Source organism: Polypterus senegalus, chromosome 3 (genome assembly GCF_016835505.1).
Source record: "Polypterus senegalus isolate Bchr_013 chromosome 3, ASM1683550v1, whole genome shotgun sequence".
Lineage (NCBI taxonomy): Eukaryota > Metazoa > Chordata > Cladistia > Polypteriformes > Polypteridae > Polypterus > Polypterus senegalus.
In genome coordinates, this window is record NC_053156.1 from 301678171 (window position 1) to 301706135 (window position 27965).

The window sequence follows — 27965 nt, forward strand, 5'->3', positions numbered from 1 at the left end:
TAATCTTCTACAATTTATGATTTATTATCTAACACTTAATAAGTTTGTTCTTTTTCATTTTCCAGGTTTGTGGGGAAGCGCAATGGGAGATCTCACGTACTTGTGGCACTATTTAAAAGGTAAACCACAATTTCTGAACGTTAGCTTCTTCTTCTTCTCTTCATCTTTTCTCACTTCTGTGTGAGGCCCATGTGGTTGATCAGCCTTCTCCAAACAGCTCAGTCCTATACCTCCTCACCAGTCAGACTCTTTTCCTTCAGCTCTTCTTTTTCTTTATCCATCCACCTCCACTTTGGTCTCCCTCGCTTTCCCTTCCCCTGTTCATCCATTTCTATCACACATTTGTCCTCATATTCATTGTCTCTCCTTAACTCATGTTCATACAGGTCACCAGTACTGTAGTGCACTCAGCCTTTTGTATAAATGGCTAGACGATAATAATGAAATTGTAATAAAAAATACACACAGCAGAAGATAGAATAAGCAAACTAATAATTCAACATGGATGAATCCCAACCTAGCCACTGTCTGTTTGGTTTTCCTTGTCTGTCTAATATGGAATTTTTGACTTAACTGCATTCTGGGAGAAAGTTAGTCGCAGTGGGTTGGATGTTTGAAAATACAAAGATCAAACTCTGGCTGACCTCAAAGTGCTAGTGTCCATAAATATGAGATAATCATGATAGGCCAGTTGCAGTGTGCTGTGTGCTGAGGATGATCTTGTGTTGATCTGGTCTCAGTATGTATTTATATTAATAAGATTAACTTTCTGGTTTCAAACTGTTGCAGTGTGCCACAAAGCAGTGGACTAGCAGCCTAACAAGACAAAGACTAAAAGAAATTGCAGTGGGCTTCCTGGAGTCAGAGCAAGGGAAAAAAGGTTGCAGTCTAACTTACACTACTTCATAAGCAGGTTTAATACAATGGGTAATGTTACAAAATGAATTCCACATGCGTCAGATGGACTGTTATAGAAATATGCCATTAAAAAACAATATTGTGACTCAAGTATAGTGTGATACTGAATTAAATCTGTTTAATTCAATGAAATGGAAATGGCAAGCAAGACAGTAGAAGATTACAACAATCTAGACAAAAACAGACCATTCAGCACAACACAGCTTGCCAGTCCTGTCCACTGAATTTTTCTAGAAAAACATCAAGTCGAGTTTTGAAAGTCCCTAAAGTCCTCCTGCCCACCTCACTACGTGGTCACTTATCCCAAGTGTCTATGGTTCACTCTGTAAAGACAAACTTCCTAATGTTTGTGCAGAATTTACCCTAAACAAATTTCCACTGTTTTCCAATGTTATTGATGAACTCATTTTAAAGTTACAGTCTCAATTTAGTGGACTAATTCCCTTCATAATTAAAAAAACAAAATCCACATCTCCTCTTTGTCTCCTTTTGTTTAAATTGCAAAGGCTCATCTTTTTTAATCTTTCCTCATAACTCATCTCCTGTAACCCTGGAATCAGCCTAGTCGCTCTTCTCTGGACCTTTTCTTGTGCTGCTATGTCTTTATGAAGACCAAAACTGCACACAAGACTCCAGATGAGGCCTCACCAGTGTGTTATAAAGCTTGAGCAGAACCTCCTGTGACTTGTACTCCACACATCAGGTTGCTGTATAACCTGATATTCTATCTGTCTTCTTAATAGCTTCTGATCGCTGACTGGATGTTGATAGTGTAGAGTCCACTATGACTCCTAAATTCTTCTCTTAGGGTGTACTTTCAGTTTTCAGCCCTTCCATTGTGTATTGAAACCTAACATTTTTACTTCCTATCTGTAATACTTTACATTTACTGACATTAAATTTCATCTGCCACAAATCTGCTCAAGCCTGTATGCTGTTCAATTTCATCTGTAATGGTATAACACAGGCATGTCAAACATGTGGCCCCCGAGCCGCATGCAACACAAATCTGTGCGGCCCGCATGACAGATCCTAGTTAGCACTAAACTTGTACAAAATGATTACTATCGTTTGTGATTGAATCATTCTGCATCTTATCGACTTTTCTTACTTCTGCCTTCTGACAAAAGCACGTTTTCCCATGGCATTACGGTACCAGAAATGTCATCTGCTAGTATAGTTGCAGCCGCAAAGTCGCAACTGAAGTGCTAGGCTGCGGTCTTGGCCCACTACCGGGCCGTGAGAGAACTGCCAGCAACGGAGACTCACTTAGTGAAGGGCTACAACAAAAAGTCTGTCCCCTTCACTGAGGACACTTTTCAGAATGCTAGGCGGGCGGGGCTTTGCAGCGGCGCAGAAAGAGAGGAGAGACTGCGGTGAGAGAGTATTACAACAAAGCATTTTTATGTTTCTGACAGTTTCCCCATATGACACGAGTCCACAGAAATTTCGTTACTAAGAAGTACATTCAGTAGCAGATACTTTCATTACAACAAAGTGACCGTGAAATGCTTGAATGAATCATCCACAAAGCAGTTAGTTCTGTGGTCACTGCTCAGTTGTGGACATTTGCACAACGATCCCCAAACAGAAACATTGTAAAAAAAAATGTTCTTTCTTCGCCATTCCTTTTTTACTCATTTTTGCTGTTTTTGTTTTGTGTGGTTTTAAGTGATACCTTTTCCTTATTGCTCATTAACATTTGAAAAGCATCCATTGGAAGTTAACTCATTGTCACCCTACTATAGAAACGGCATACTTGCTATATGCAAAAAATAAGAAAAATCTCGGGTTGCAAACGTATGCGAACTGCTGCATTTGAAGACGCCGAAAATACTGTTTTTATGTGGTTGCAGTGATGCTTGTTCAAGAAACATTCCTATTAATGCGGCGCCTCATTCAAGAAAATATGAGGTTTTTAAACTCTCTTGGGACCCGGACAGACAATCTCACACATGGCAATAGCGTTTTGGGACGCACTTCAGCATGTCGTTCCCGTTGGGTGGTGGGGGGGATCCCAGATCCCAAAAGAGTTCAGAAACCTCACAATATGAAAAAGAAGAAAAGGATAACTACTGACCACAACATGCTTCCGCATTTAGATAATGTTCACGTTGAATTCCTCCCACCCAATTGCGCGGCAGTGCTTCAGCCATTGGATTTGGGCATCATTCGCACCCTGAAAGTGTATTATCGCAAGGAAATGCTGAGAAAAATTCTCGTCAGCATAACTTGTAGATAGGAGAAGATTAAACTAACGCGAAAGAAGCCATTGAAGCTGATTCCATTTCCAACATCCTATCTTTGTGATGCACGTTTTCTGCAGCGACAGCAACCAAAACGAAATTACGGAGTAGACTGAACATAAGCAACACACTTCGCGTGTCACTGTCTTCCATCCTCCCCAGATGGGTTCGTCTGGTTGCAGGAAAACAAGCTTAGGGTTCTTTCTGATTCTGCATTATGGTAAGCTGTATAATTTCTATTACTGTATTATCTTAATAATAATAAAAATGTATTGTAAATTGTGTATAAAACTGCCCTACGAACCCTCCCATAATCACCCCACAAACTCCAACCTTCAACAACCCACCCATCCCTGGAAAAATTAGCTTCTAGAAAAGCGGTCCTTGGTGTCAAAAAGGTTGCGGACCACTGGGCTACACTACTAGCTGGGCTGCTGAGACCGGCCACTGGGCAGAACTGACCATCACGAGTAGTAATAGCTCACATATTTTCACGTTTTTTTTGCTCTAGTTTGTATGTCATTTTGTGCTAGTATTGTAACGAACAGTTAGTGCAAACTACAGCTGAAGTGGACGAGAGAAGTTGGTGAGTTGTTTATTAACAGATTTTTGTGATTTTGAGTTTGTATAATTAGTTTAGGTCAGGGGGCTTTTTGCATATTTGCTTATTTTACAATATTAACTTTGAAGTAAACTTAGTAAAGTAAAATTAGATTTTTGGAGGATTTGTTTTCCATCTTGTATTACTGAGTAATGAATTCAGTGAGCGTTTTCGTGATTTCAGTTCACACGAACAGGACTTTGTGCTGTTTACGTCACCATACTCTTACAACGTTGAGAATGCGCCTGAGAATATCCAAATGGAATTGATTGAACTGCAGTCAGATTCTATTCTGATGGCAAAATACAACAAAGTTATTGTGCCAGGCTTGTATGCTTACCTGCCACCCTTGTATGTGCAGATCCATAAATTGGCATCAAGAGTACTGGCTATGTTTGGAAGCACTCACCTTTGTGAGCAATTGTTTTCATTAATGAAAGCTACCAAAACCCCACATCGCTCAAGACTTACTGTCGAGCACATTTCATCCCTCATAAAAGTTGCAGCTGCACAAGATTTCAAGCCTGAAATTGACAAACTGGTTACTAACAAGAGATGCCAAGTGTTGGGACAAAAGAAATAAATCTCACACTGTAAGATTCCTATATAAGCAATGAATATAATATAATGAATGTAATATAATAATATAAGCTAAGAGGCTAAGACTCTAATTGTATGCTGTTGTACGGAGATTGTATGGAAATAAATTGATTTTCTTTAAACTTTAAACTTTGTGTTACATTTTTTAAAGTTTTCATTATTGGAAAGAAAGCTACAGTAACTTTGTATAATAGTATTTGTTACAGTGCGGCCCGCTGACGCACGTGTGGCAGTCAAAGCAGCCCACCAATGGTAGTGAGTTTGACATGCCTGGTATAACAGATTCCAGATTATCTACCAACCCACCTAGCTTGGTATCATCTGCAAACTTAACAAGCTTGTTCCTTACATTCCTATCCCAAATCTCTGACCCCTACTGGACAGCACTTTTAACATCAGCCAATTCTTAATATGTTCCACTCACCGTAACCTTCCCCTTCCTGTGTCTGAGCCAATTTTGTACCCATCTACTAACATCACCCTGGTCTTTCACTTCTTTTAGTTTTGTGCACAACCTCTCATGTGGCACCTTATCAATGGACATGGAAATTTTTATATTGCATATTATAAGAAATAAAAAAATATGGAGAGTCAATGTCCTTAGTTAAGAAATTGCTTGGCCGCCAGATCAGATAGTTTGTATTGAAAGATGCTGCCAGTTTCTTCCATGCTGTATTCCTTTGGAGTGTTGTGGAGGTATTAATTATGTTAACAATACGGTAACAAAAGAGTTGTTACTCCCTACTCATTAAGTGCTGTGGTCACCCAAATGAAGGACTGGCGACTAAGTAGGAATATTTTGGGGTGCTGACATGGCCCTCCCCATTTATCGATATTGTCCAATGAAAAAACAACACTTGATGGTACAGTACATGAAAAACAACAAAAGCAACTGCCATGTAGTGGAGTGACTTGTAATTGATTAGGCTGTGCATATGGGATGTCTGACTCGGAGCTCCTTCTTTCATGTCATTTCCACAATGATGATGCTTCCAATTGGGCAGTCGTCCTTTTGAAGCTACAGGAGCAGAAGGGTCAGGTCAGTATACCCTCACTGGGCAGTTTTTTGAGGCTATGGAAGATGAAGATGACAAGACCATTAGCAGCAGTGCCCCCTCTCAGCCCACAGTGGTATTACATACCTGGGAAGAGCTTGGATGGTTGGATGGATTCTCAGATGCACATGCATGACAGTGCCCAACTTTTGTAATGACCAAATTAAGCGAACAGTCACCAAGGCATGTTCATACCAAGTGACAGGCTGGACGATACTCATAAAGAATGTCTCATCGCAGCACAACCTTCAAAGTAGAGCACAAGTGCTATATAACACCCATAAAGAAGTTATAATGTATTTTATGGGGGGATTATTGCTTTTATTTTATAATATTCATATTTTTCTTCAGCTTCTGTAATTATGCATTTCACTACAATTTGCACTATGTGTATAATTGTATGTGACAAATAAAATATGATTTGAATTCATGTCTCCATAGCATTCTCAAGGAATACAACATGGAAGAAACTTGTAGCATCTTTCGCTGTGCACTTTCCAAACCAGCGGCCAAGCCTAATTTATTTATTAAGGACACCTACCCTGCATCTTTTTACTGAAGATTAATGGTGAAATGGATGTTGATCTGTATTTTTCCATATCTTAAATTCCACAATATAAATCTTTCAATGCCTTACTTGTATTTGTGTATGGCAATAAATTAAATATGATACGGATGCCTCCTGGATGCCTCCCTTTGGAGGTTTTACAGACACAACAACCTGGAAGGAGACCCTGGGGAAGACCCAGGGCATGCTGGGAGGTTTAAATCTCCCAAATGGCCAAGGAACACCTTGGGAGCCAACAATATGAGGTGGCAAGTGTGGCTGGGGAAATCGATGTATGGGCTTCACTGTTAGGAATGTTGCCCCCGTGACCCGTCTTCAGATAAGTGGTGGAAAATGGATGGATGGATTGACACAATTAAACATATTTGATTCTGTATCTCTCTTTACTTCAGTCCCAATCTAAATATAAAATATAGCTTTGATATTTTGAATGGTAATTTTTTGTGGTTTTTCATATCTATAATGGTCTGTTTGATGAATGTGAAATTAAATTTGTAAGATTACACTCCATTACTAAATCTTTTAAACCTGCTCACAATGGGGTGTAAGTAATTATGCTACTTTGTTTGTTTCTTTCTCCGACTCCCCAGAAGCCCAACGCAGTTGCACTTTGTCTTAGTCTTTGTCCACCGCTGGTCTGCAACTCAGGGACATACTGCAACAGCGCTAAACCCATAAGTTAGTCTCTTGTTATAATAAATCCATACTGAGACCAGACAAGCATGGGATCTTTCCAAGCACATTGCTTGCTGCAACTGACCCACTGTAACTAACTGTTGGCCAATCCTCTAAAACAGAACATTTTTAAAAGAATACTCAAAAGAGTAGTATCCAATAATCACCAAAAAATGTCCTCCATCTTGCTAATAATATTAGTGAAAACCTAGCAATTTGTTAAAATTATGTAAATAACTAATAACGTGGAAAGGAATGGATTTATTGCTTAACAGGAATACCAAAGGCGACACTCATCTAAAGTGTTTAATTTCAGTCACAAGATACACAGTAACAAAAGTGGCTCTTCAGACATTGAGAAACAGTAAACCCCAGTCAGTCTTTCTCATATCTTTTACTGCTAAATTACTCTTTCAGTGTAGCATGAGTTGTAGTTCTCATCTGTCCTTACTATTTGGCGTACAATTAGCCTCTTTGTGCACCATAGGATCTAAACACCACATCATAGTCGTTGAATGAACAGCAAGCATTTCCAATCTTCTGCCCACATATTTAACTCAGGGATATTTCAAGGAGTTGCACTCTAGTTGTGTAATTAATTAGTTCAAACACTGTTTAGCTTCAGGTTTCTTGACAGTAATAATTATTTATATAATATTATTTCAGTAAATTCAGTCTTACATACAGTATGCCTACTAATTGCCTTTTTCTTCCATTTCCAGAGAAGTTACTTTTTTATACTTTAATGGTTAACTTAATTAAAGCAGCAGGATAAGAGTGCTGCTGTATGAGCTGCTTGCACTACCCTGGTGTTATATTGGGAATCCGAGTGGCTACCAATGGACTAAACACCACAAAATATTCAAAATATATAAGCTGATATAAATACTGAAGCAGGAATCAGGAGTAAATATTTTGATGTAATATTAGGCTATTCGGTTTAGTTCATGGGTCTAAATATAATACATACTGTTTCAGTTTATGGAGCTGCATTGTATAATTATAATGGTACTGTTACCTTCACTGTAAGCTACCTGCCAGGCTGACAGGTTAAACAGAGGACTGACCTTTTGATGGTAATATTTGTTTCTATCATCTATGAACACTTGCTATTAAGTTCAGACCAATTTACAGACATCCTGCACAGTTAAGAATTTAAGTCATGATGTAGCTGGTATTCCCGTTTGTTAATTAGGTCACATTTGTATGATTTATTATTTTTTATTATTTTGCAGATTAAGGATACATATCAGTACAAAGCCATACCTGATTTGAATCACTTGCAAAATGGAATTGAAACACTGTTAACTGCAGTATGAATGTGGCCTCAGTAGGCTGTACAGTCAAATTCAGCCACTGTGGATTTTTCAGGTCATTTTCACCATTGACACTTTCTCCTAGTATTGTTCAAAGATTTTCCACCGCCACAAAACACAACGCCTATGGCGATATTTAAAAATCATGAAAATGAATGGAAATAAAATGTACTATGTGGCATCAAAATGCACCTGCGCCATTCTGATGCTCAGATGATTGCAGTGTGTCGAAGCGTTGCGAACTGCGTTATGCAAAATTTTGGAAGGCAACACATGTGAGTGAAATGCATAAGGTTCACACTTAACTTGTTTGTATTTTCATTTTGTAATGTTTTAAAAAAAAAGAAGAAGCTACTTGAAAATCCCCCACTTTCCAAAGTGCCATCTGAGGTGATCACCTCACCCCACGCTCCACATTTAGCACAATTATTAGTGGTTGCTGCTTCATCCATCCATTCACATTACAATACAAGACCATACAATTTATTTTTTGTATAGCCCAAAATTGCACAAAATCACATTAAGTTTGCCTGTTTGAATTTTGGGTTGTGGGGGTCATGGGGACTGAAGCATTTTTCTTTATTCAAACACAAACTGTATTCTTATGGGACCTACTTAGATTTCACATTTAACCTAAGAAGGTTTTCTTTGGGAATATCAGAATATAGAAAGAGAAAACCGACAGACACAGTGAAGTAGATTTGTATAAGAGGGGGCTCTGGAGATGTGAGGCAGCAGTTCTAACCAATGTGCCACCTTCCTTGTAGCCAAATTTATTTATTAACTTAACCAATATGTCCAAATACAATGATTATACTCTAGCAGTTGCTATTGATGAAGCACAAAAAAAAAACTATAATGATCTTTTTTTTGTTTGTTTTTTGCAGAAAAAGTAAAGAATCTTGTACATAAATCTCACGGTAAGGATCTCTTTTTCTCTATTATGTTCTACAATAGCATGGCAACCCCACAACTGTTAACTGGGTACAAGAGGGAAAGACAAATGAATTGATGTCTCTAGTGGTTAAAATGGTCAGGAAGTCAGCAATGAGAAACTGTAAAGGCCTGTAGAACTTGTAAATATGCACACACCTGTCATTCATGAATCTGGAACATTTTCTGAGTGTAAAGAATAATATGTAAATATGTTTATTAATTGTATATTTCTACTAAAAGCATCTATTAATTTAACAGTGTGTTGTTTCTCTTCTTTTTATTTGTTTATATTGGCCTTTTACATTACAAGCTAACTTGTTAGTTACAACTATGCCCTGCATATGATGGCACAATGGCTGGATCTTCTGTCAGGGTGACTTGGGTGCTCACCCTGTGGCCCTGCTTGCAAATGAGCCTCAGCATATACAAGAAAAAAAATACCTAATAATAGGAAATGTCCCCATTTTGCCTACAGTACAGGCACACACAGCAATCAGCCATCAGGCGCACACCCCAATCCTCACAATTATAAACCTTGTCCATCAAATCAGAACTGAATAAAAAGCTTTTAAAAGAAAAATACGAATCCTGTTCTATCTCTGTCCCATCCAGCTGTACTTTTGGCTCTGGATGCAGAAAAGGCTTTTGGTCTGATGAACTGGGATGTCTGTTGCAAGTCATTCAATCAATAAAGTTTAATCAGCTTAATCAAGATCTTCTATTAGTCTCCTATGGCGGTGATTCTCACTAATTCAAATATCTCTCACTATTTCCCTCTATCTCTGTTGCTATTCGATCTCTCCCTCAAACCTTTATCCCTCGAGAACTAATCAATTAATTACTGAAATCTCAATTTTTGGTTCCACCATAAAATATGCATACATTCTTAACCTGCTTGATTCTTATGAATGTCCTTAAGGTTATAAAATAAACTGGTCAAAATTTTATCTTTTGCGTCTAAATTTCACTTGTAAGGTTTGCACCTTCCCCCCATACATCCCTTTAGCTTCTTCGGTTAAATAATTAACTGCAAGACACCTTCTTCTCCCTTCCCCTTCTTGCTGTTATTCTTTTTCCACTTCTATGTAGAGTCAATGTGTCTGATCAACCTTCTCTATACAGCTCGGTCATGAACCTCCTCCCTAGTCAGGCCCTTTTCCTTCAGATCTTCTTTTACTTTAGGCATTCATTTCTGCTTCAGCTTCCTTCACTTCTTCTACCCTATACTTCCATTTCCAGCACTCTTTTGTCCAGAAATTTCCTGTCTCCCCTCATCACATGTCCATACTAACTTACTTCCACTTTTGCTGTACTCTGATTGTCTCATTTTTTTTCTGTCCCTTTCTGTTTAGTCTACACGTCCATCTCAACATTCTCATTTCTGTCACGTCTGCCAAGTTTTTCTCCTGCACACCCTTTACTGCCCATGTCTCAGCTCCATACATTATTGTTAGTCTTGCCATTGTCATAAAAACTTTACCTTTAACCTTCACCTTAATTTTTCGATTACACAATCCTCCTGATACCTTCTTTCAATTGTTCCATCCACTCTGCACTGTAGCTTATCTCTTCTTCTAACTCTCCATCTTGGCCTACAACTGGTCCTAGACATGTAACCCTCATATATTCTGTCTTTTAATTCTTATTTATCTTCAACCCTCTATCTTCCAAAGCCTGCTTTTAACTCAAGTTCTCACTCCCTCGTACATATCCTGGACAATCCTCACATATTTCTGTGGTCCTCCTTTCTCTCTCATGCACCTCCAGACCTCTCGACGTGGCATTCTATCAGAAGCCTACTCCAACTCAATAAACGCCATATGCAAATGTTTTTCTCAGTGCTTCTCTATGAGCTGTCTCAATGCAAAGACTGCATCAGTTGCAAGACACCATTACTCTCAATTATTGCCAAAGGCTCAATAAAATGTTAGTGGCTCTGACTTCATTGTCAACTATACCCTTATGTATCAGATTGAGCCTATTTCTAAAACGAATATTGCCCCCCTTAATTTTGTTAGTGAAATCCTTCCACTTCCACACCCTCTTAAGTACTTGTTCAATGTAAGGTCACTTCTATGTGCCTTTCTGTGGAACAATAAAAACCTGCCATTAAACACTCCACACTGACAAGAGGCAAAGGTGATGATGGTGTTTCACTGCTGGATCTTCATTTATACCAATGGGCTTTTGCTCTCTCTCTCTCTCACTCTCTCTAGTATTAAGTATAAGGCATCCAAGATGGGTCCTCTGAACATTTTAGAAATATGGCATAAAGTAGAGAGGTGTCTGGGTCTTTGTCCAGCCTGGCACACACACACACACTCTCCTCAGCCCTGCAGCCCTGCACATTGGAGGTGGTCCCGTTACATTCTGGCCCTGGTCTAATAGGGATATTCATATGCTTGATGAAGCAGATCTTCAAACAGTCTAATCACTAAAATCTTCATTTTCTATTCCCTCATCTTTTTTGTTTCTTTTCCTTACAGCTTAGATCTGACTTTAAAGCTTGTCAGGTTCCAATCTCTTCTGCCATTGTTGAGTTCTGCATATTCTTCCAATGTATGTGGATTGCTTGTTATTTGTACAAAGTGCAATGAAACACTTGTGAACTCTTTTCACTACGCTGCCACTCAGTGTGAATCTCGCTCTGTAAGCTTTGTAAAATAACAATACAGAATGTAATGGACGAAAAGTAAGTGCAGTTTAGGAAAAAAACATCATGATATGACACACTTATCTACTTTTACAAACTATGGAAGAACATAACTGTTGAAAAAAGAGAATTGGAGAGGCAAAAGTAAAATCATAAGCAGAATATACCTTGGCACTGGGAGCTTGTCAGGTTGCCATAACTGTACCCACGATGGCGACTGTGACCAGACAAGCAAATATTGAACAGATTCCTACCACAAGAAAAACAGTTCCAAGAATCTGTGACAAAATAATAATTTCTAGTGTCCTTTTGTAATCATAAGGATGCCCCATGAACACGAAAGGCATCTTTTCTTAAGTTGAAACTTTTGCTGCTTCAAAGTAAGTTTTAAAGCTTTTGTTTTCTGGCAGGACCCATTCCAATATAAAATTCCAGTGCGGACAAGACATTTTTTTTTTTAATGTAAGAAGAAAACACCAGAGTTTAGTGCACAATTTTGATAATCCATCTTTGTGAAGAAATAACTTTGGTTTGAAAACTACCAAACTTTATCCTGTAAGTCAGTGTGACTCTGAGATTTTTCCTCCACTCCTTCTATTTCATGGAATTTAGTTCTTAAAAATGTCTCAGTGATATTAAGCAATTCTAATTATCAACAAACTCAATTTAAATGTGATTACCGATTATATGTCAGCCCCCATATTAATGATATGCCTAGGGAAGGTCACTTTTACCAAGCATTTGGTTTTATTTAAATTTTTGTCAAAATATCTTATAGACTCAGGAGAGCATCAACATTTCCTGCAAAAAACAGGAAAATGAAGAAGCAAAAAAAAAAAAAAAAATCTAATGTATAAACACATTTATATACAATTTACCTTTATAAATCACTATCATCTTGTAAATATACATAGGTGAATGCACCTCAAGTGCCACCCAGCTGCTACCCTGAAAGAACCATATATGAATCACGCTAATCAATCTCCTTCCTGTAAGGTGAGACAATGGCAATAACAGAAAAGAGATGAATTAAGCTAAAACTTTGAAAGTTCTCATCTCTAAAAGTACAGGCATGCAAAGAACCTGAATTTGGTTGCGTAAGTGAATATATTGAATGACATCACGTTACTGCTTTTGGGAACGACATAATCTCTACCATGCAGGAAATGAAACAAAAGTCAACTCTCAGGTGAAGAAGGTGAAGTGTTGTGAGTGCAACGAATGGAGGAATAGCACATCTACGCTCTTAAAAATCCTGGTTCTTTACTGGGTTGTGTGGTTCTGGGAAGGTTTCTTTGCATATGAAGTTGGTTCTTTGTGTTTTGAAAAACTTTCTAATATGTACAAAAAACCTACAATCTTTAATGTTTGGTAGGCTGTCTAGCAGAATCTTAACATATTAAGAAAACCTGCTTGTACATGCAGCAAGAGTCTTTTTGAAATCATGAGTCATTGGTATTTCACAAATCTTTTACCATCTGTTCATGGTTATTTACTGTATGGAACCTTTTACTTATCTAATAAATTAAGGTTCTGTCTGGATTTATATGTGGATGGGTCTTTTGGGAACCAAAAACGGTTCTCTAACAACGGCATCACTCTGAAGAACCGCTTTGGCACCTTTATTTTTAAGAGCGTACACTTTCTTATTCGATCTGAGAATGGCACCTATAAATAGAGACACCCTATGTGGCATTATGCCAGAGCAGTCCAGGCTTTTGTCAATCTCCTCTTGGCATCACTGATGACTTGTGCATTATCACTCTTCTCATTTTCAAATTTATAGAAAACACTTAGCTTTACACTATTTTGAATAATTCTTTATATCTATATAAATTTTCTCACTGTTCAAAGCACTCTCCCTACAGGGAGGACCCAGGAAGCGACCCCACAATCTCCTTACTGTAAAGCAGCAGCACTACCACTGTGCCACCTGTGAGGATACGGCAACTGGCAAATGCATATAGACATGTTTGTGAAGAAATAACTTTGACATGAAAATAACAAACTTATCCTTTAAACAATACAATAATAAAATGTCAAACTTCTTCTTCTTCTTCTGGCTGCTCCCATTAGGGATCATCTTGTTCCATAACTTTTATTCTTACTTTAAACCAGGGAACAGCCCCAACTGTAACATAGAAAATACTGATTTTAAAATGTGATTTGCTCTACCCCTGTGTCAAGGAAAAATATTTTATAAATATTTTATAGTGAAAGAAAAGTCATAAGTTGCCACTACAAATGAATCAAAAAATGGATGTCTTTATATCGACAAGCATGAAGGAACTGACTCAAGTGCACTCTGCCAGTTCACTGTAGCAAACTGACTAAAATGACAAAAGAGGAGTTTAAAATACAGTTAAGTTCATTTACAAATCATATGCAAGTCATTTGAATTTATACCAATCAGTACACAGATAAATGGTATATCTTAATGTCGTACCTCTGCATTTAAAATATGCATATTTTAAACAGGGCAGCATGGTGGTGCAGTGGTAGCGCTGCTTTCTCGCAGTGAGTAGACCTGGATTCGCTTCCCGGGTCCTCCCTGCGTGGAGTTTGCGTGTTCTCCCCGTGTCTGCGTGGGTTTCCTCCCAAAGACATGCAGGTTAGGGGCATTGGCGAGCCTGAATTGTGCTGTCTGTGTGTGCCCTGCAGTGGGCTGGCACCCTGCCTGGGGTTTGTTTCCTGCCCTGTGTTGGTTGGGATTGGCTCTAGCAGGCCCCTGTGACTCTGTAGTTAGGATATAGCTAGATGGATGGATATTCTAAACATCCCAAAATAGTTCACATATTAAAAATCTTTGCCCCACAAATTAATCTCTAAGCTTCCTATTTTTAAACTCTTAAAAACAAGTATTTATTGTATTTTCTTCATCATTTACTTGGTTACAGTTTAGAACCTGACAGGTACTGAACCTCTTAGTGACACAGGAAAGGCACACCAATAAAACTCTGACAGAAATAATAAAACACACAGGGTATGTCTTTTTCTGCTACATCCTGTCTTGTTATTATGATAATGCATTGATTTTTCTTTTTTCTGCAGTACACATTTACACATTAACTTGACATTTTTCACTAAAAATAAAATAAGCAGCCTAATTGGCATAAAGGACCTGACAGGCTAGTGCGTATCCCAGAAGATCAGAAATACATTCTGTAATTTTAACACAGTCTCCATAAAAATTAAAAAAGAGTTTTTAGTGTTTGGTTAGCTTTACTTGTTTTTGGCCCATTTACTTATTATCTTGTCTTTCCCATTTCTACATTATTGTGCGTACCTGATCTTAAAAAGTGTAATTTCTAATCTGCCGAAGGAATTCAACTTTTAAAAGTACAAGTTGAGATGGTAAGTCTGCTTTCATGCCTGACCGTGACCAAGTCATTTAATCAGCCTATGTTCCAATTTTAAAAATACCCTTAACTTGTGTTGTAGACCTGTTTTGGTAAAATGCCCCTCTAACTATCTTGTGACCCATTTTTATTTGTGTAATTTTGTAATATTCTGTTCTTGTTCCTCCGGCAATAGATGAACATTCTGAAGACGTTTTTTATCAAAGTGGAGGATTTTCATGCTCCTTTCTTCGGACAGGTACTGTATTTGCTGGTGGCTTGAACTTTTGTTGTTTCTGTTTTTTTCACATTGTGCTGTTTAATTAAAAATGCCTAGCAATGGCAATGCCATCAAAAAAAAAAAAAAATGAAATGAAATTCACATCTTATTCAACTCCAATTTTAGAAAGGCAGGCTTAAACAGTGAAACTGATCTCAGTCCATGCTATGAAACGCAGGTACATTTAAAGCAAGTTGGGCTTTCTTTTCAAAACATGTCACGTGCTATCTTTTTATTTATGACATAATGTTACTTAATATACTTTTTCTCTTTACACCCTCATGGTTTAGTGGAGTTACTCCAGTCTGTGTCATCAAATTTAAATAAGATATCCAAAGTGCATTCCTCATGTAAATTTTAAATTGTCTGCAAATAAAATGCAGCTCTGTATTGGAGTTCATACTGTTCATGTAGAAATACATTTAAAATAATAATAATAATAATGAAAATCTAGGATTAATATACTGTGCATCCATCCATTTTCTTCACTTTACTTCATGTTTCATATACTTTTCCTGGTAAAGATCGAGGGCAAGTTCATCCATATTTGTCTTTCTCTAGTCTTCCTCTTGGAGAATTTACCAGAGGCTTCCTGGCCATTTAAAACATTTCATCCTTCTAGTGGGCTCTGTGTTTGCCTTTGGTCTTCCTTTTGTGGGCTGTGCTTGGTACTTTCCGCAGAGGAATCTTAACTACAGGTGAAGAGCACCTCAACATGCTCGTCTCATGACTAGAAAGCATTGATTCTAATTCAAGGATCCTATCATGTTGTAGAGTTCCTTATGCTATTGTGTAGAATGAACGCATTGACTCTGCGCAGGATCTGTCTGGTAAGGATTAATCTTTCTCAGCATAGTGTTCTGCTGTCTTTGACCATTTTGAGTTTATATCATTGCCTTTGTTCTACTAATTGCCCCTCTGACAGAGTCCCTTCCCGGTTACTTAGTGAGGTTTATGACTCTGTTTGTCCAAGTATTGTCACCATGTTAAATGCTAGTTTGATTTCTTGAGGTGTCCCTACTGCCTTAAAACATCGGGTGATACAATCTCTTATTATAAAAAAAAAAAATTGGATCTCTCTAAACTGTCAAATTTTCAGGCTAAGCTCCCTTTTAAAAGTCATCTGAAAAGTTGTTTTTTTTCTCACTTACAAACATATTTGGACAAAAAAAGTATTCTGGAAAATTTCATTCTGGATTCAGATCCTGTTACAGCACTGAAATAGCACTGTTAAATGTTTATAATGACCTCCTTCTATACGGACACTGGAGATTCTGCTATTCTTGTCCTGCTAGATCTTGTCTGAGCTTTCAATATGGACAATCATGCAATTCTTATATAACAGCATGTAGACGTCCAAGGTATTGTCATTAAATCATTTGTATCCTATTTAGGAAATTGGAAGTTTTCTATTAACTTAAGTAACTTTTCATCCTCTTGAGTCCTTCTTACTTGTGGGGTTCCTTAGGGTACCATCCTTGGACCAATTCTCTTTTTGATATTCAAGCTGCCTTTAGGCTCAATTGTCAGGAAGTATGGCTTCTCTTTTCATTGTTATGCTGATGAAGCTCAGATCTATCTGCCACTGAAAACAAAGTAGAGCAAAACAATCTTTCCATGCATGTTTAAATGATATTAAAACCAGAATGACACTGAATGTTCTTAAACTCAATGATAGCAAAACTTAGATTGTGATGTTCAGAATCTGGAAATTTTGAGCGCCTCTGATGTTGTTCTTGGATCGCTTGCCATACATTATAAATGTTCAGTTATGAACTTAGGTGTAATTTTTGACAATTCATTCAAATTCAACTGGGAAACTCTGTGGTTAACTGTAGTTTTTAACAGCTGAGATATTTTAACTAAGGTAAAGGCCTCTCTATCCTGCACAGACTGTGAAAAGGCCATCCATGCTTTTATAACATCACATTTGGAGTATTGCAACTCTCTCTATGTAGGTATTGAGCAGGCACAATTACGACGCTTGCAACTCGTTCAGAACGCTGCTGATTGCCTATGGACAGGCTCTCAATTGGGACCACGTCTTTCCAATGTTTACCTTGCTCCATTGGTCTCTGGTCCACTACTGAATTGATTTTAAAAGGTTGTTACTTGTTTTTTTAAAGTTTTGAATGTGATGACCCCCTCTTACATTTCAGAACTCCTTCATATTTACAAGTCAACGAGAGTACTGTGGTCTACTAGCTAGATGCTCTTAGTCGTGCCAAGGTCGATGCTGAAGCAAAGCGAGGATCAGGATTTTATGGTGGCCGCTCTCTCTCTTTGGAATATCTTATATCAGGTCTACCCCAACATAAGTTAGTTAATTGTAATTGTATTTTTTAACAGGTTAAATATTATATTTTTATATATTGGTTCATGTACATTCATGATTACGAGTGTGTGTGTGTTTATGTGTGTGTGTGTGGGGGGGGTTTGAGTATATCTTTCATGTATGGTTTGTCATGATTGTATTTTTGTTATGAGTGTATATATTTTAATTGTTTCTTTGAGCTTTTTTTCTTATACAGCACCTTGGTTCAGTTCAGGATAGTTTACATGTGCTTTATAAATAAAGGATGACTTGACTTGACTTGACTTAACACAGTAACCTCATGTTGGCTGTAAATGGAGATACAGACTGAGTAGTAAATGAAACAAATCCAAACTAGATACTCTGTTATGAGTATCCTAATTTGTAAAAACCAAGAACAGGACAGAAAACAAAATACTCCCTTAATATAGAGCCCAATAGTTGCATTGGTTTGCATACTTGGTGTCATATTTGTTCAAAGTCTCACTCCACAAATACAGAAGCCCATATTCTTGTAGCACGTATGTTTTTTCAAATCCACAAATCACATATAGCTAGAACCTGGAAGCTTGCATGACCCCTCAAACATCTGTTTAAGGACACATATATTATGCTCCACTCATCTATGTGCTCTAAAGTGCTCCTTCCACCTATTTAATGTTATTCCAAATGTTAATGCTATTTGAAATGGGTGATGTTCGACTATGCTTCTTGAGTCATCAAATTGTTCTCCAAAACGTCTCAGAGGGCTGTCCAAAAGTCATTTTCCATTGGCTTAACTAACTCCTCTCACAAACAAGTTTTGCTTTGGCCACCACAGCAGTTTCCTCCTTTTTTGGTGTGTGAGTACACCTCAGACAAATCTGTTTTTACCTTCATTTTATCCGAAGAAAATTTCTTCAAAGAAAAAGTCTAGTACACATGGAACTGATCCACTCTTGACTGTCACCCAGCTTGCAATACACCTGAGTATATTCTTTGTTTTTCCTGTAGTTAACTTAAATGTTTTATGTATGTACCTTATGTGGGTTAAACCAGACCAGGCTTCATGAGGCCTCTGGCTATCAGGTGCTCATATGTGAACAACACCTCTAGTCGAGCCCAGGAGGGTACCTGCTGCTCTTGTTCTTGTTGAGGCTCAATTAGATTTATTTAGAGCTGATGTGACAGTTGTACTTTTGGGTTGGTTTTTGAAATTGCAAGATCCATCCATTTTCTATGTCAGCTTATTCCATTACTTGGCAATGGAAAGAATTCATGTTTGCCAGGCATGATTGCTACAATAATTCCAGAAAAATTTATAAAAATACTCAAAATTTACTGTTTTTTCTAGAAAATACTCTATGAACTCCATTTATTTTCACCAGTAGTCAGTAACTTAATGTTTTCCACAATTAATTAAATACATGCACAATCTTGCACACATAACAGAAAAATATTGTAACTCTACACTGTAGTAGGTAACTTGAGTGAAAAAATATTAAACAAATTCTTTAAAAATCCAAAGAAAACCCTTCTGAGATATAGTTTTTTTAATCCCTTGTCAGGACACTGTAATGAATCCCTTTGGCATAGCCGCTACATCCTTATCTGCCACAATACCCACAGATCCCAACTGTCACCTCTGTCTGTGACCAACATCTGAACTGTCACCTGTACCTGTAACTCACTCAGAAATAATGCTGTTATGCTTTGGATTTGCTTTTCATCTCAATGTTCTTGCAACAACTCTTCAAGTCCTCTGCTTTCTGAAAGTCAGCAGACTCAAATAGAGCCACCACATGGAGCTTCTATGCCAGCCATCAGTCGTGCTCCCTCCTATAACTCAACAGAGCCAACACTTCATGTTCTGTCTTCTTGGCAAGCAATACATCTCATAAGTTGTTCTGATCTCAATCTAAAATTCTTTATTTGTTTTTTTTTCCTCATTATGGTTTTTCTCCTTTGGTGGGCTTGTGCCCTGCCCGGGGTTTGTTTCCTGCCTTGCGCCCTGTGTTGGCTGGAATTGGCTCCAGCAGACACCTGTGACCCTGTAGTTAGGATATAGCGGGTTGGATAATGGATGGATGGTTTTTCTCTCTTTCTCCTTCTTGCTCTAGAAATTTGTCCACCCTCTTTTAAACTTGTGGCAACTTCAGCTGATGCCTATTAATTATGATTTATACAGACCCTTTTTTGTAAAGCAGTTTTTCGTAATTCAAGGAAAACCTGTAATTCATTATTTGGTTTCAGATCAAGCAGACCTTTCCACTGAATCATGCCTCTCCAGATATCTCTGTTATTCTTTTAGTAGAATTAGAAATTCAATGAGTTATACCATTTGAAGCACCATCTACAATATATGCATTGTCTTTAACAGGGGTGAATACTCATGAATAGTTGTTACATGCATAGAAATAACAATCAAAGTCAAAACTAGCTTGAACTGTACATCTGCCACACAATCTCCAGCTCCATTGTCACAAGGGAAATTATGCTACAAACCTCAAGAACCAGATTTCAACAAGAAGGTCAAGTGAAGTGCATTTAAGACTGAAGGTAGGAAGTACCTCTTTATGCAAACAGTTGAGGAAATCTGGAATAAAGTAGAAAGATATGTAGCTGAACCAGAAACCCTGACAACCTTTAAGATAGATAGATAGATAGATAGATACTTTATTAATCCCAAGGGGAAATTCACATAATCCAGCAGCAGTAGAAACTGTCTGGATGAGATATTGTGATAGCTAAGGTATTAGCTAAGTAAACAAACTTGATGGACTAAATGATCTTGTCTCATTTGACAAGTTTTATATTAGAACATTAGAATATGAGAAAAATTTAAACGACAACAGACCATTCAACCCAACAAAGCTCTCCAGTCCTATCCACATCATTCGTACAAAATAAAATCAAGTCTAGCTTTGAAGGTTACTGTAAAGTCCTACTGTTTACCACACAACCTGATAAATTATTCCATATGTCTGTGGATCTCTGTGTGAAGAAAAGCTTTGTGCGAAATTTACTCTTATCAAGTCCCCAAATGTGTTTCTATTTTCTTGATGAACTAAATTTAATGTCACCGTCTCAATCTGCTGTACTAATTCCTTTCTAAACTTTAAACACTTCAATCATGTCTTCTTTTAATCTTCTTTTTCTTAAAAGAAAAGAAAAGGCTCAACTTTCTTAATCTTTCCTCATAATTCATCCTCTGCAGTCCTGGAATCAGCCTAGTCGCTCTTCTTTGGACTTTTTCTAGCACTGCTATGTACTCCAGAGGAGGCCACACCATTGTGTTAAAAAGTTTCAGAATAACCTCCTTGGTTTTGTACTCCACACATGGCGCTATATAACCTGACATTTTTTAGCCTTCTTAATGGCTACTGAACACTATCTGTAAGATGAAAGTGTCAAGTCTGCTATAACTTCTAAATCCTTAGAAGAGGTGTACTTTCAGTTTTCAATCCTGTATGGTGTCCAAGTCCCTCTGCAATGACACAACGGATTCAAGATTAACTGTCAACACACCTGTCTTGGTATCATCTAAAAATTAACCAGGTTTTCAATTGTATATATATATATATATATATATATATATATATATATATATATATATATATATATATACGAGGGAGAGTCAAAAATTATCCACAATCCGGGTGTAGAATTTTTAAAAATCAACTTGTAGAAAAGACAAATACATAATTTTTCGACATAATGCACTTTGTCCATCTGTCAACAAGCTTTTTTATTTCTTAATTAAAAATGTTTTAGGCTGAGCTGTGAGCCACAAATGCACCGCTGTCTTCACCTCTTCATCAGATGTGAATCATCATCCTCGTACTGATTCTTTCAGGAAACCAAACAAGTGATAGTCTGATGCGGCAAGATCAGAAGTATAGAGAAGATGCCTTAACACATCAAAACAAAGTTTTTGCAGAGTGTCGGTGTTGGCAGCGGTGTGCGGATATGCATTGTCATGCAAGAACATAAAGCCCTTGGATAACTTGGATATATAACTATATAATGCTGCTATCTATACTAATAAAAGGCAAAGCCTTCACTCACTCACTATAATGTATGCCATGGATGATTTTGCAGGAAAATCTCCCACTGATCTCCTTGACTTCCTTCTTCAGAAAAATATGAATGAGAGCATGGGGCGGCTGTTCACATTGGTATATTTGGCAGTGAGCATTCCTGTGTACGCTGCTTCTGTTGAGGAGACATTTTCAAACCTAAAGCGAAATCAAACTTATGCCAGGAATACCACAGGGCGGGTTCGCATTTCAGCATTAGCTTCGATAGCGATAGAAAGTGACATTTTGATGAAACTGAAGCGCTCGGATAATCCGTATGACAGAGTAATTTAACTGTTTTTGAGGATGATGGATTTTGTTTACAAATGATCTGAAATTTTTGGTGAGTAAAATGTTGCGATTTTCCTAAATAATATTGCACGTTTATGAGTTATTATTGATGTTTTTTATGTGTGTCGTGGCTTTGGCTGCAGTAGAAAGAAACTTGTTCATCCCTGGTTTCTTTATAAAATAAAGTCATTTATTGTGGCTACAGGAGTATATATATATATATATGTATATATATATATATATATATATATATATATATATATATATATATATATATATATATATATATATATATATATACTAGAAAATAAAAAGGCCAGCAGCGGTGAAATACTGTCTGAATATTTTTATTAATGAAAAAGTAAACATTTTTAGACTGAACGAAAATATGTAAAAAATTAATTGTTAAGGATCTCTCTGTATACCACGTTGTCAGTTCGGCCCTCTGGTTGTAATATGACTAAGCTGTGTGCTGAGCTCACTCTTGAGCATGCAACATACAGTTGGCCATGTGAAAAGCAATCCCGCCTCAAATCAATGCCAACCTTTTGTAGTGTTTGTCCCTGAGACTTATTAATTGTCATTGCGAAGCAGAGCCTTACTGGAAATTGAACGCGTTTGAATTGAAATGGGAGATTAGATGGTATAACGGGGATGCAAGGAATAAAAACTGTGTCACCTGAGGCACTGCCAGTAAATATAGCTGCTTCAATTAGGTTGTTTTGTAGAGATGTGACCTGAAGTCTTGTGACGTTACAAAGTTTCGGTGGTTCTAAGTTTCTGCTTCCTTGGCGAAGGTCGTAAATGAAAGAAGACACCGCAGTGAACACAGAAGAGAACCCGTGGATTAAATAAAACCTACACAATAACTATAAAAATCGTAATAAATGAACAATGAAACAGCGGAGAACCCGTGGATTAAATAAAAAGGCTGCCTCGTTGGCGAAGCAAGAAAAAAGGACTTTCTTATATATCGTTCATTTATAAAACAGTGCAGAAGCTCTGAGAAAGCTGCTTCCTTCGCAAAGTAAGGAAACGACTGAAGAGACGGCGGGACGCGGTAAGTGTTCGGCAAGGCAGCTGAAGCGCTGCATTATGGGATCTGTAGTTTATTGTGTTACCAGTGCTTCATATCCCCGGGCCATTAATAACAATAATACAGTATATAAAATGATCTTGCGGGCCGGATATAATTACACGCCGGGCCGGATGTGGCCTGCGGGCCTTGAGTTTGACACATATGGACTAAATAGAACTTGAAAAGATATAATTTTTCGTACATCGAGCCTGCGTGCTATTGTGGTTTTGCTTGCATGCCTCAATAAGTCATCCTCCCCTCGCTGTTACTTTTTTATCGTTCATCTAATGAATACACTGAGTATGGCTTTATCAAAACAATCATTGATGGCGAATAAATTATCCATTATTCGAGTATGTAGATCGGGGTATATATATACATATATATATACCCGCGTATCGCAGCGGAGACGTAGTGTGTTAAAGAAGCTATGAAAAAGAAAAGGGAACATTTTAAAAATAACGTAACATGACTGTTAATATACAGTATTTGTTTTGTGAGTGTTACTGAGTGTTGCTGTCATCAAGGATTTGATTATCATTATTTCTTTCAATCAGGTTCGTATTTGTAGGATGTGTTGTGTTCAAGTTACATTCCGTGTTTGTCAATCGTTGTAAAGATGACAGGTTTCATTCATCGATTCGTTTCTTACTGCATCAATAAACAGCTCGTCTTCTTCTTTATCTGAGACCGACACACTGCATGCACGGGTTTTTTTACACTGTCTTCCTTTAGTGGGACATTGACTTTTTCCACCGTGTGCTTTGTTTCCACAGTAGCTGCATTTATGAATATGCTTGTATGTATCAGACGCTTCATATTTTTTTGCTGCCTTTTCAATTGTGTAATTCGTTTTTTGTTCAGCGCTCTTTGGAACTGTTGCTTTTTGTCTGTGCACTGCGTCAGTTCACGTGAGCCGCTCGGTCTACATGCATCAAAGGTTCCCAGCTGTGCTGGTGCCATGTCGTGCTATGTCCATGGCTGTATCTAATGTTACCGAAGTCCCGGCACTTAAAACTTTCTCCCGCAGTTTCGCTGAGTTTGTGCCAAACACCACCCTGACCATCTCATCTTCCTCTGCATAAGCACAGTCCTTCACCCGTGAATATTTACCCGTGGCAGTTTGCTATTGGATTGCCGCTGACGGACGGCCTTATATAGGCAGGCACTAAATTACAAACGCCAGCGGCAGCCTGTCTATGAACTTAATTTAAAGTTTAGGTTTACATCGTGCTTTGTTTCAAGTAGCAGAACTCATGAATATGGTTGTATATGTCACTCGCTCGCTTCTTATTGTTTCGCTGCCTTCTCAATTATATAATGCATGTTTTCTTCTGCGCTTTTTTGGCCTCTTCCTGGTTTTCTACGTACTGCGTGATTACATGGAAGGCGTGATGATGTCACACGAAACTCTGCCCCCATGGGTTTCAAGCTCATCTCCATTACAGTAAATGGAGAAAAACAGCTTCCAGTTATGACCATTACGCGTAGAATTTCGAAATGAAACCTGCCCAACTCTTGTAAGGAAGCTGTAAGGAATAACCCTACCAAATTTCAGCCTTCTACCTACACGGGAAGTTGGAGAATTAGTGATGAGTCAGTCAGTCAGTGAGTGAGTCAGTGAGGGCTTTGCCGTGTATTAGTATATATATATATATATATATATATATAAATACCCCGATCTACATACTTTCAAATAAACAAACCACATGCCGTGACGCAACACGAGAGACTTCGCCTTTAGTGCTAACGTCCGAGGTTCGATTCCCGAGAGGGGATGCAGTCAGTAGGTATGCCTGATGAGCCCAGAATTGGGGCGAAACATGTGCCACGTACTGTTTGCATTATTTGACAGTAAAACTATTTCAATATATTCAATATATATATATATATATATATATATATATATATATATATATATATATATATATATCAGCGCTTCCCGATCCTTATTCATTCACACCCCCTTGGTCTGAGAACAACTATGAAAAAATATGAGGTTAACGCAGAAAAACAGATCACCAATTGAAGCTTTATGAATAATTGATACTTTTTTCGCCATCAATAATTGTTTTGGTAAAGCCATACTCAGTGTAATCCTCCTTCCATGTTCTAATTTTTTCGCGACTAGCCATGATTAAATGAACAGTAAAAAAGTAAGAGCAAAGCGAGGGTGACTTATCCATATCGAATTTGGATATAAGTAGGTTCTATTTAGTCGACAGAAATATCTTTGGTAGGAATGTAAGTTGAATTTACTCTTTAGATTTCTATAGTGAAGAAAAATTTATGCAATGCTGACTAAATTTAACTTAAATTCCTACCAAACATACTTCTGTCGACTACATAAAAATTACTTTTATTTAAAATTTAAATGGAACTTGAACAGATACGATAGTTCATAATACCCACGCAGCACTAAGTGCACGTGAGATCGGGAGTCATCTGTTTTAACAAGCAGCATATTGCACTGATACGAAATTGCCTGCCAATGTAATTATTATTTTTTTTAATTAATTTTATTACAATCCATACAAAGCAATCAAGTTTTTACAAAAAGAAAAATTGAAATTGAATTGCCCATGTAATTATTTAGGAATGGATAAATAAATTAAGATATTGTACAAAAGATATAAACATATATACATATAAACATATGTATATATGTTTATGTGTGTGTGTGTGTTTGTATATATATATATATATGTGTGTGTATATGTGTGTATATATATATATATATATATATATGACAGCAACACTCATAACAGTCACAAAACAATTACATTGACAATCATGTTACGTTATTTTTAAAATGTTTCCTTTTCTTTTTCATAACTTCTTTAACACACTACTTCTCCGCTGCAACGCGCGGGTATTTTGGTAGTTTTTAATATATATCATTTATATATAAATGATTTAGATAGGAATATAAGTAACAAGCTGGTTAAGTTTGCAGATGATACCAAGATGGATGGATTAGCAGATAATTTGGAATCCGTTATATCATTACAGATAGACTTGGATAGCATACAGGTTGGGCAGATTTGTGGTAGATGAAATTTAATGTCAGTAAATGTAAAGTATTACACATAGGAAGTAAAAATATTAGGTTTGAATACACAATGGGCGGTTGGAAAATCAAGAGTACACCTTATGAGAAGGATTTAGGAGTCATAGTGGACTCTAAGCTATCGACTTCCCAACAGTGCTCAGAAGCCATTAAGAAGGCTAACAGAATGTCAGGTTATATAGCGCCTTGATGTGTGGAGTACAAGTCACAGGAGGTTCTGCTCAACCTTTATAATGCACTGGTGAGGCCTCATCTTGAGTACTGTGTGCAGTTTTGGTCTCCAGGCTACAAAAAGGACATAGCAGCACTAGAAAAGGTCCAGAGAAGAGCGACTAGACTGATTCCAGGGCTACAGAAGTTGAATTATGTGGAAAGATTAAAAGAGCTGAGTCTTTACAGTTTAAGCAAAAGAAGATTAAGAGGTGACATGACTGAAGTTTTTAAAATTATGAAGGGAATTAGTATAGTGGATCGAGGCTTGTATTTTAAAATGAGTTCATAACTTAACAGTCCTTTGCATTTTGTCTGAAGTTTAGGCTTTAGCTCTTCAGTGAACATCTCACTGTAACAAGCACTGTTGATTGTTGAACCTTTTTCCTGATAATGTTCCAATATTGGCCCTTGAGAATCCCAGAAGTGAGGCAGCCTTTGTTTCTCTACCCCGCAATTACAAATGATCTAACGTAACACATTCACACCTGCACAGCAGGGACTGGGGAAACAGGGACCACGTACGGAAAGTGCAGTGCTGCTAACAGAAATTTTAATATAACCGGAGTGCAGATACTGTTTGATTCACCCTCATATATAATATATATACTTTATAAGAACTCTGTGGTAAATATTATCTGGTCCTGGTGATTTGTTTGATTTCAGCCTATTTAATCGGAGCAGCACTTCTCACTCTGCAATTTCCATATCACTCAGAACCTCCTTAGTAGTCTCTTTTACAGCTGGGAGGTTATTCATTTGTTCAAATGAGAAGACTTCAGAAAAAAAATGTTTTGAACTTTGGCTGTTTCATTGTCTGTATTTTAATTCCCCTTTACTATTTCTGATGCACTTGACATCCTCCTTGACTGTTCTTTTACTTCTAAAATACTGACAGAATCTCTTAGGGTCGTCTGTCGCCTTATCTGTTATATTCTTCTCTGACAGCCTTTTAGCTTCCCAGCTGTCCTTTATTTTTTTTATTAAAAATCAAATACATTTCCATTCAAATAAGTCAAGTTTTACAAAAATAGGTTTGAAACAAATCAAACCCCATCCCTGAAAAAAGAGAGCAAAGTCAGCAGAGTAAAACTTTAAGCTAGTAAAAATAAGTAAATAGATAAATTAATAAATGAATAAAGATAAACTGAGTAAAAGAGGGGAGGGAACCTGCTTCCTCAATTTAAATGCTTATTCTAAAATGTTATTGATTAGATCTAATAGGTTTTGAAAAAGTCTTGTACAGATCCTCTAAGTGCGAATTAGATCTTTTCCAATTTCAAATATTATATAACATCAGTTACCCACTGACTTAAAAGAGGAGAGTTAGGAATCTTCCATTTGAGCAAGATAAGTCTGTGTGCCAATAGTGTAGTAAAGGCAATTACAGTTTGTTTGTCCTTCTCCACTTTAAGCCCCTCTGTGAGCCCACCAAACACAGCTGTTAATGGGTTAGGAGGAATTGTGACACCTGGGCTGTCGTATAGGTATTAAAAGATTTTGGCCCAAAATGATGTTAAATTGGTGCAGGCCCAGAACATGTGGCCCAGTGAGGCTGGAACTTGATTGCAGCGTTTGCAGGTTGGATCTTGACCTGGAAACATTTTGGAAATTTTTAAGTGAGAGAGATTAGCTCGATATATAATTTTGAGTTGAATAACTCTATGCTTTGCATATATGGAGCTCGAGTGAATTCTGTGCATTGCTGCCTTCCACTCCTTTTCTGAGATGTTGAGTGAGAGATCCTTTTCTCACTGT

At 37.4% G+C, this 27965-nt stretch overlaps 1 protein-coding gene across 1 annotated transcript in view; it reads left to right on the plus strand.

Moving 5' to 3' along the window:
• The window catches only part of LOC120526370 (cytosolic phospholipase A2 gamma-like), a 114320-nt gene that overhangs the window by 63593 nt on the left and 22762 nt on the right, over positions 1 to 27965 (plus strand). Inside the window, exons 9-11 of the mRNA XM_039749505.1 lie at positions 66 to 119; positions 8867 to 8899; positions 15103 to 15165. Of these exons, the coding sequence (XP_039605439.1) occupies positions 66 to 119; positions 8867 to 8899; positions 15103 to 15165 (150 nt within the window). The remainder of the gene's footprint in view (positions 1 to 65; positions 120 to 8866; positions 8900 to 15102; positions 15166 to 27965) is intronic.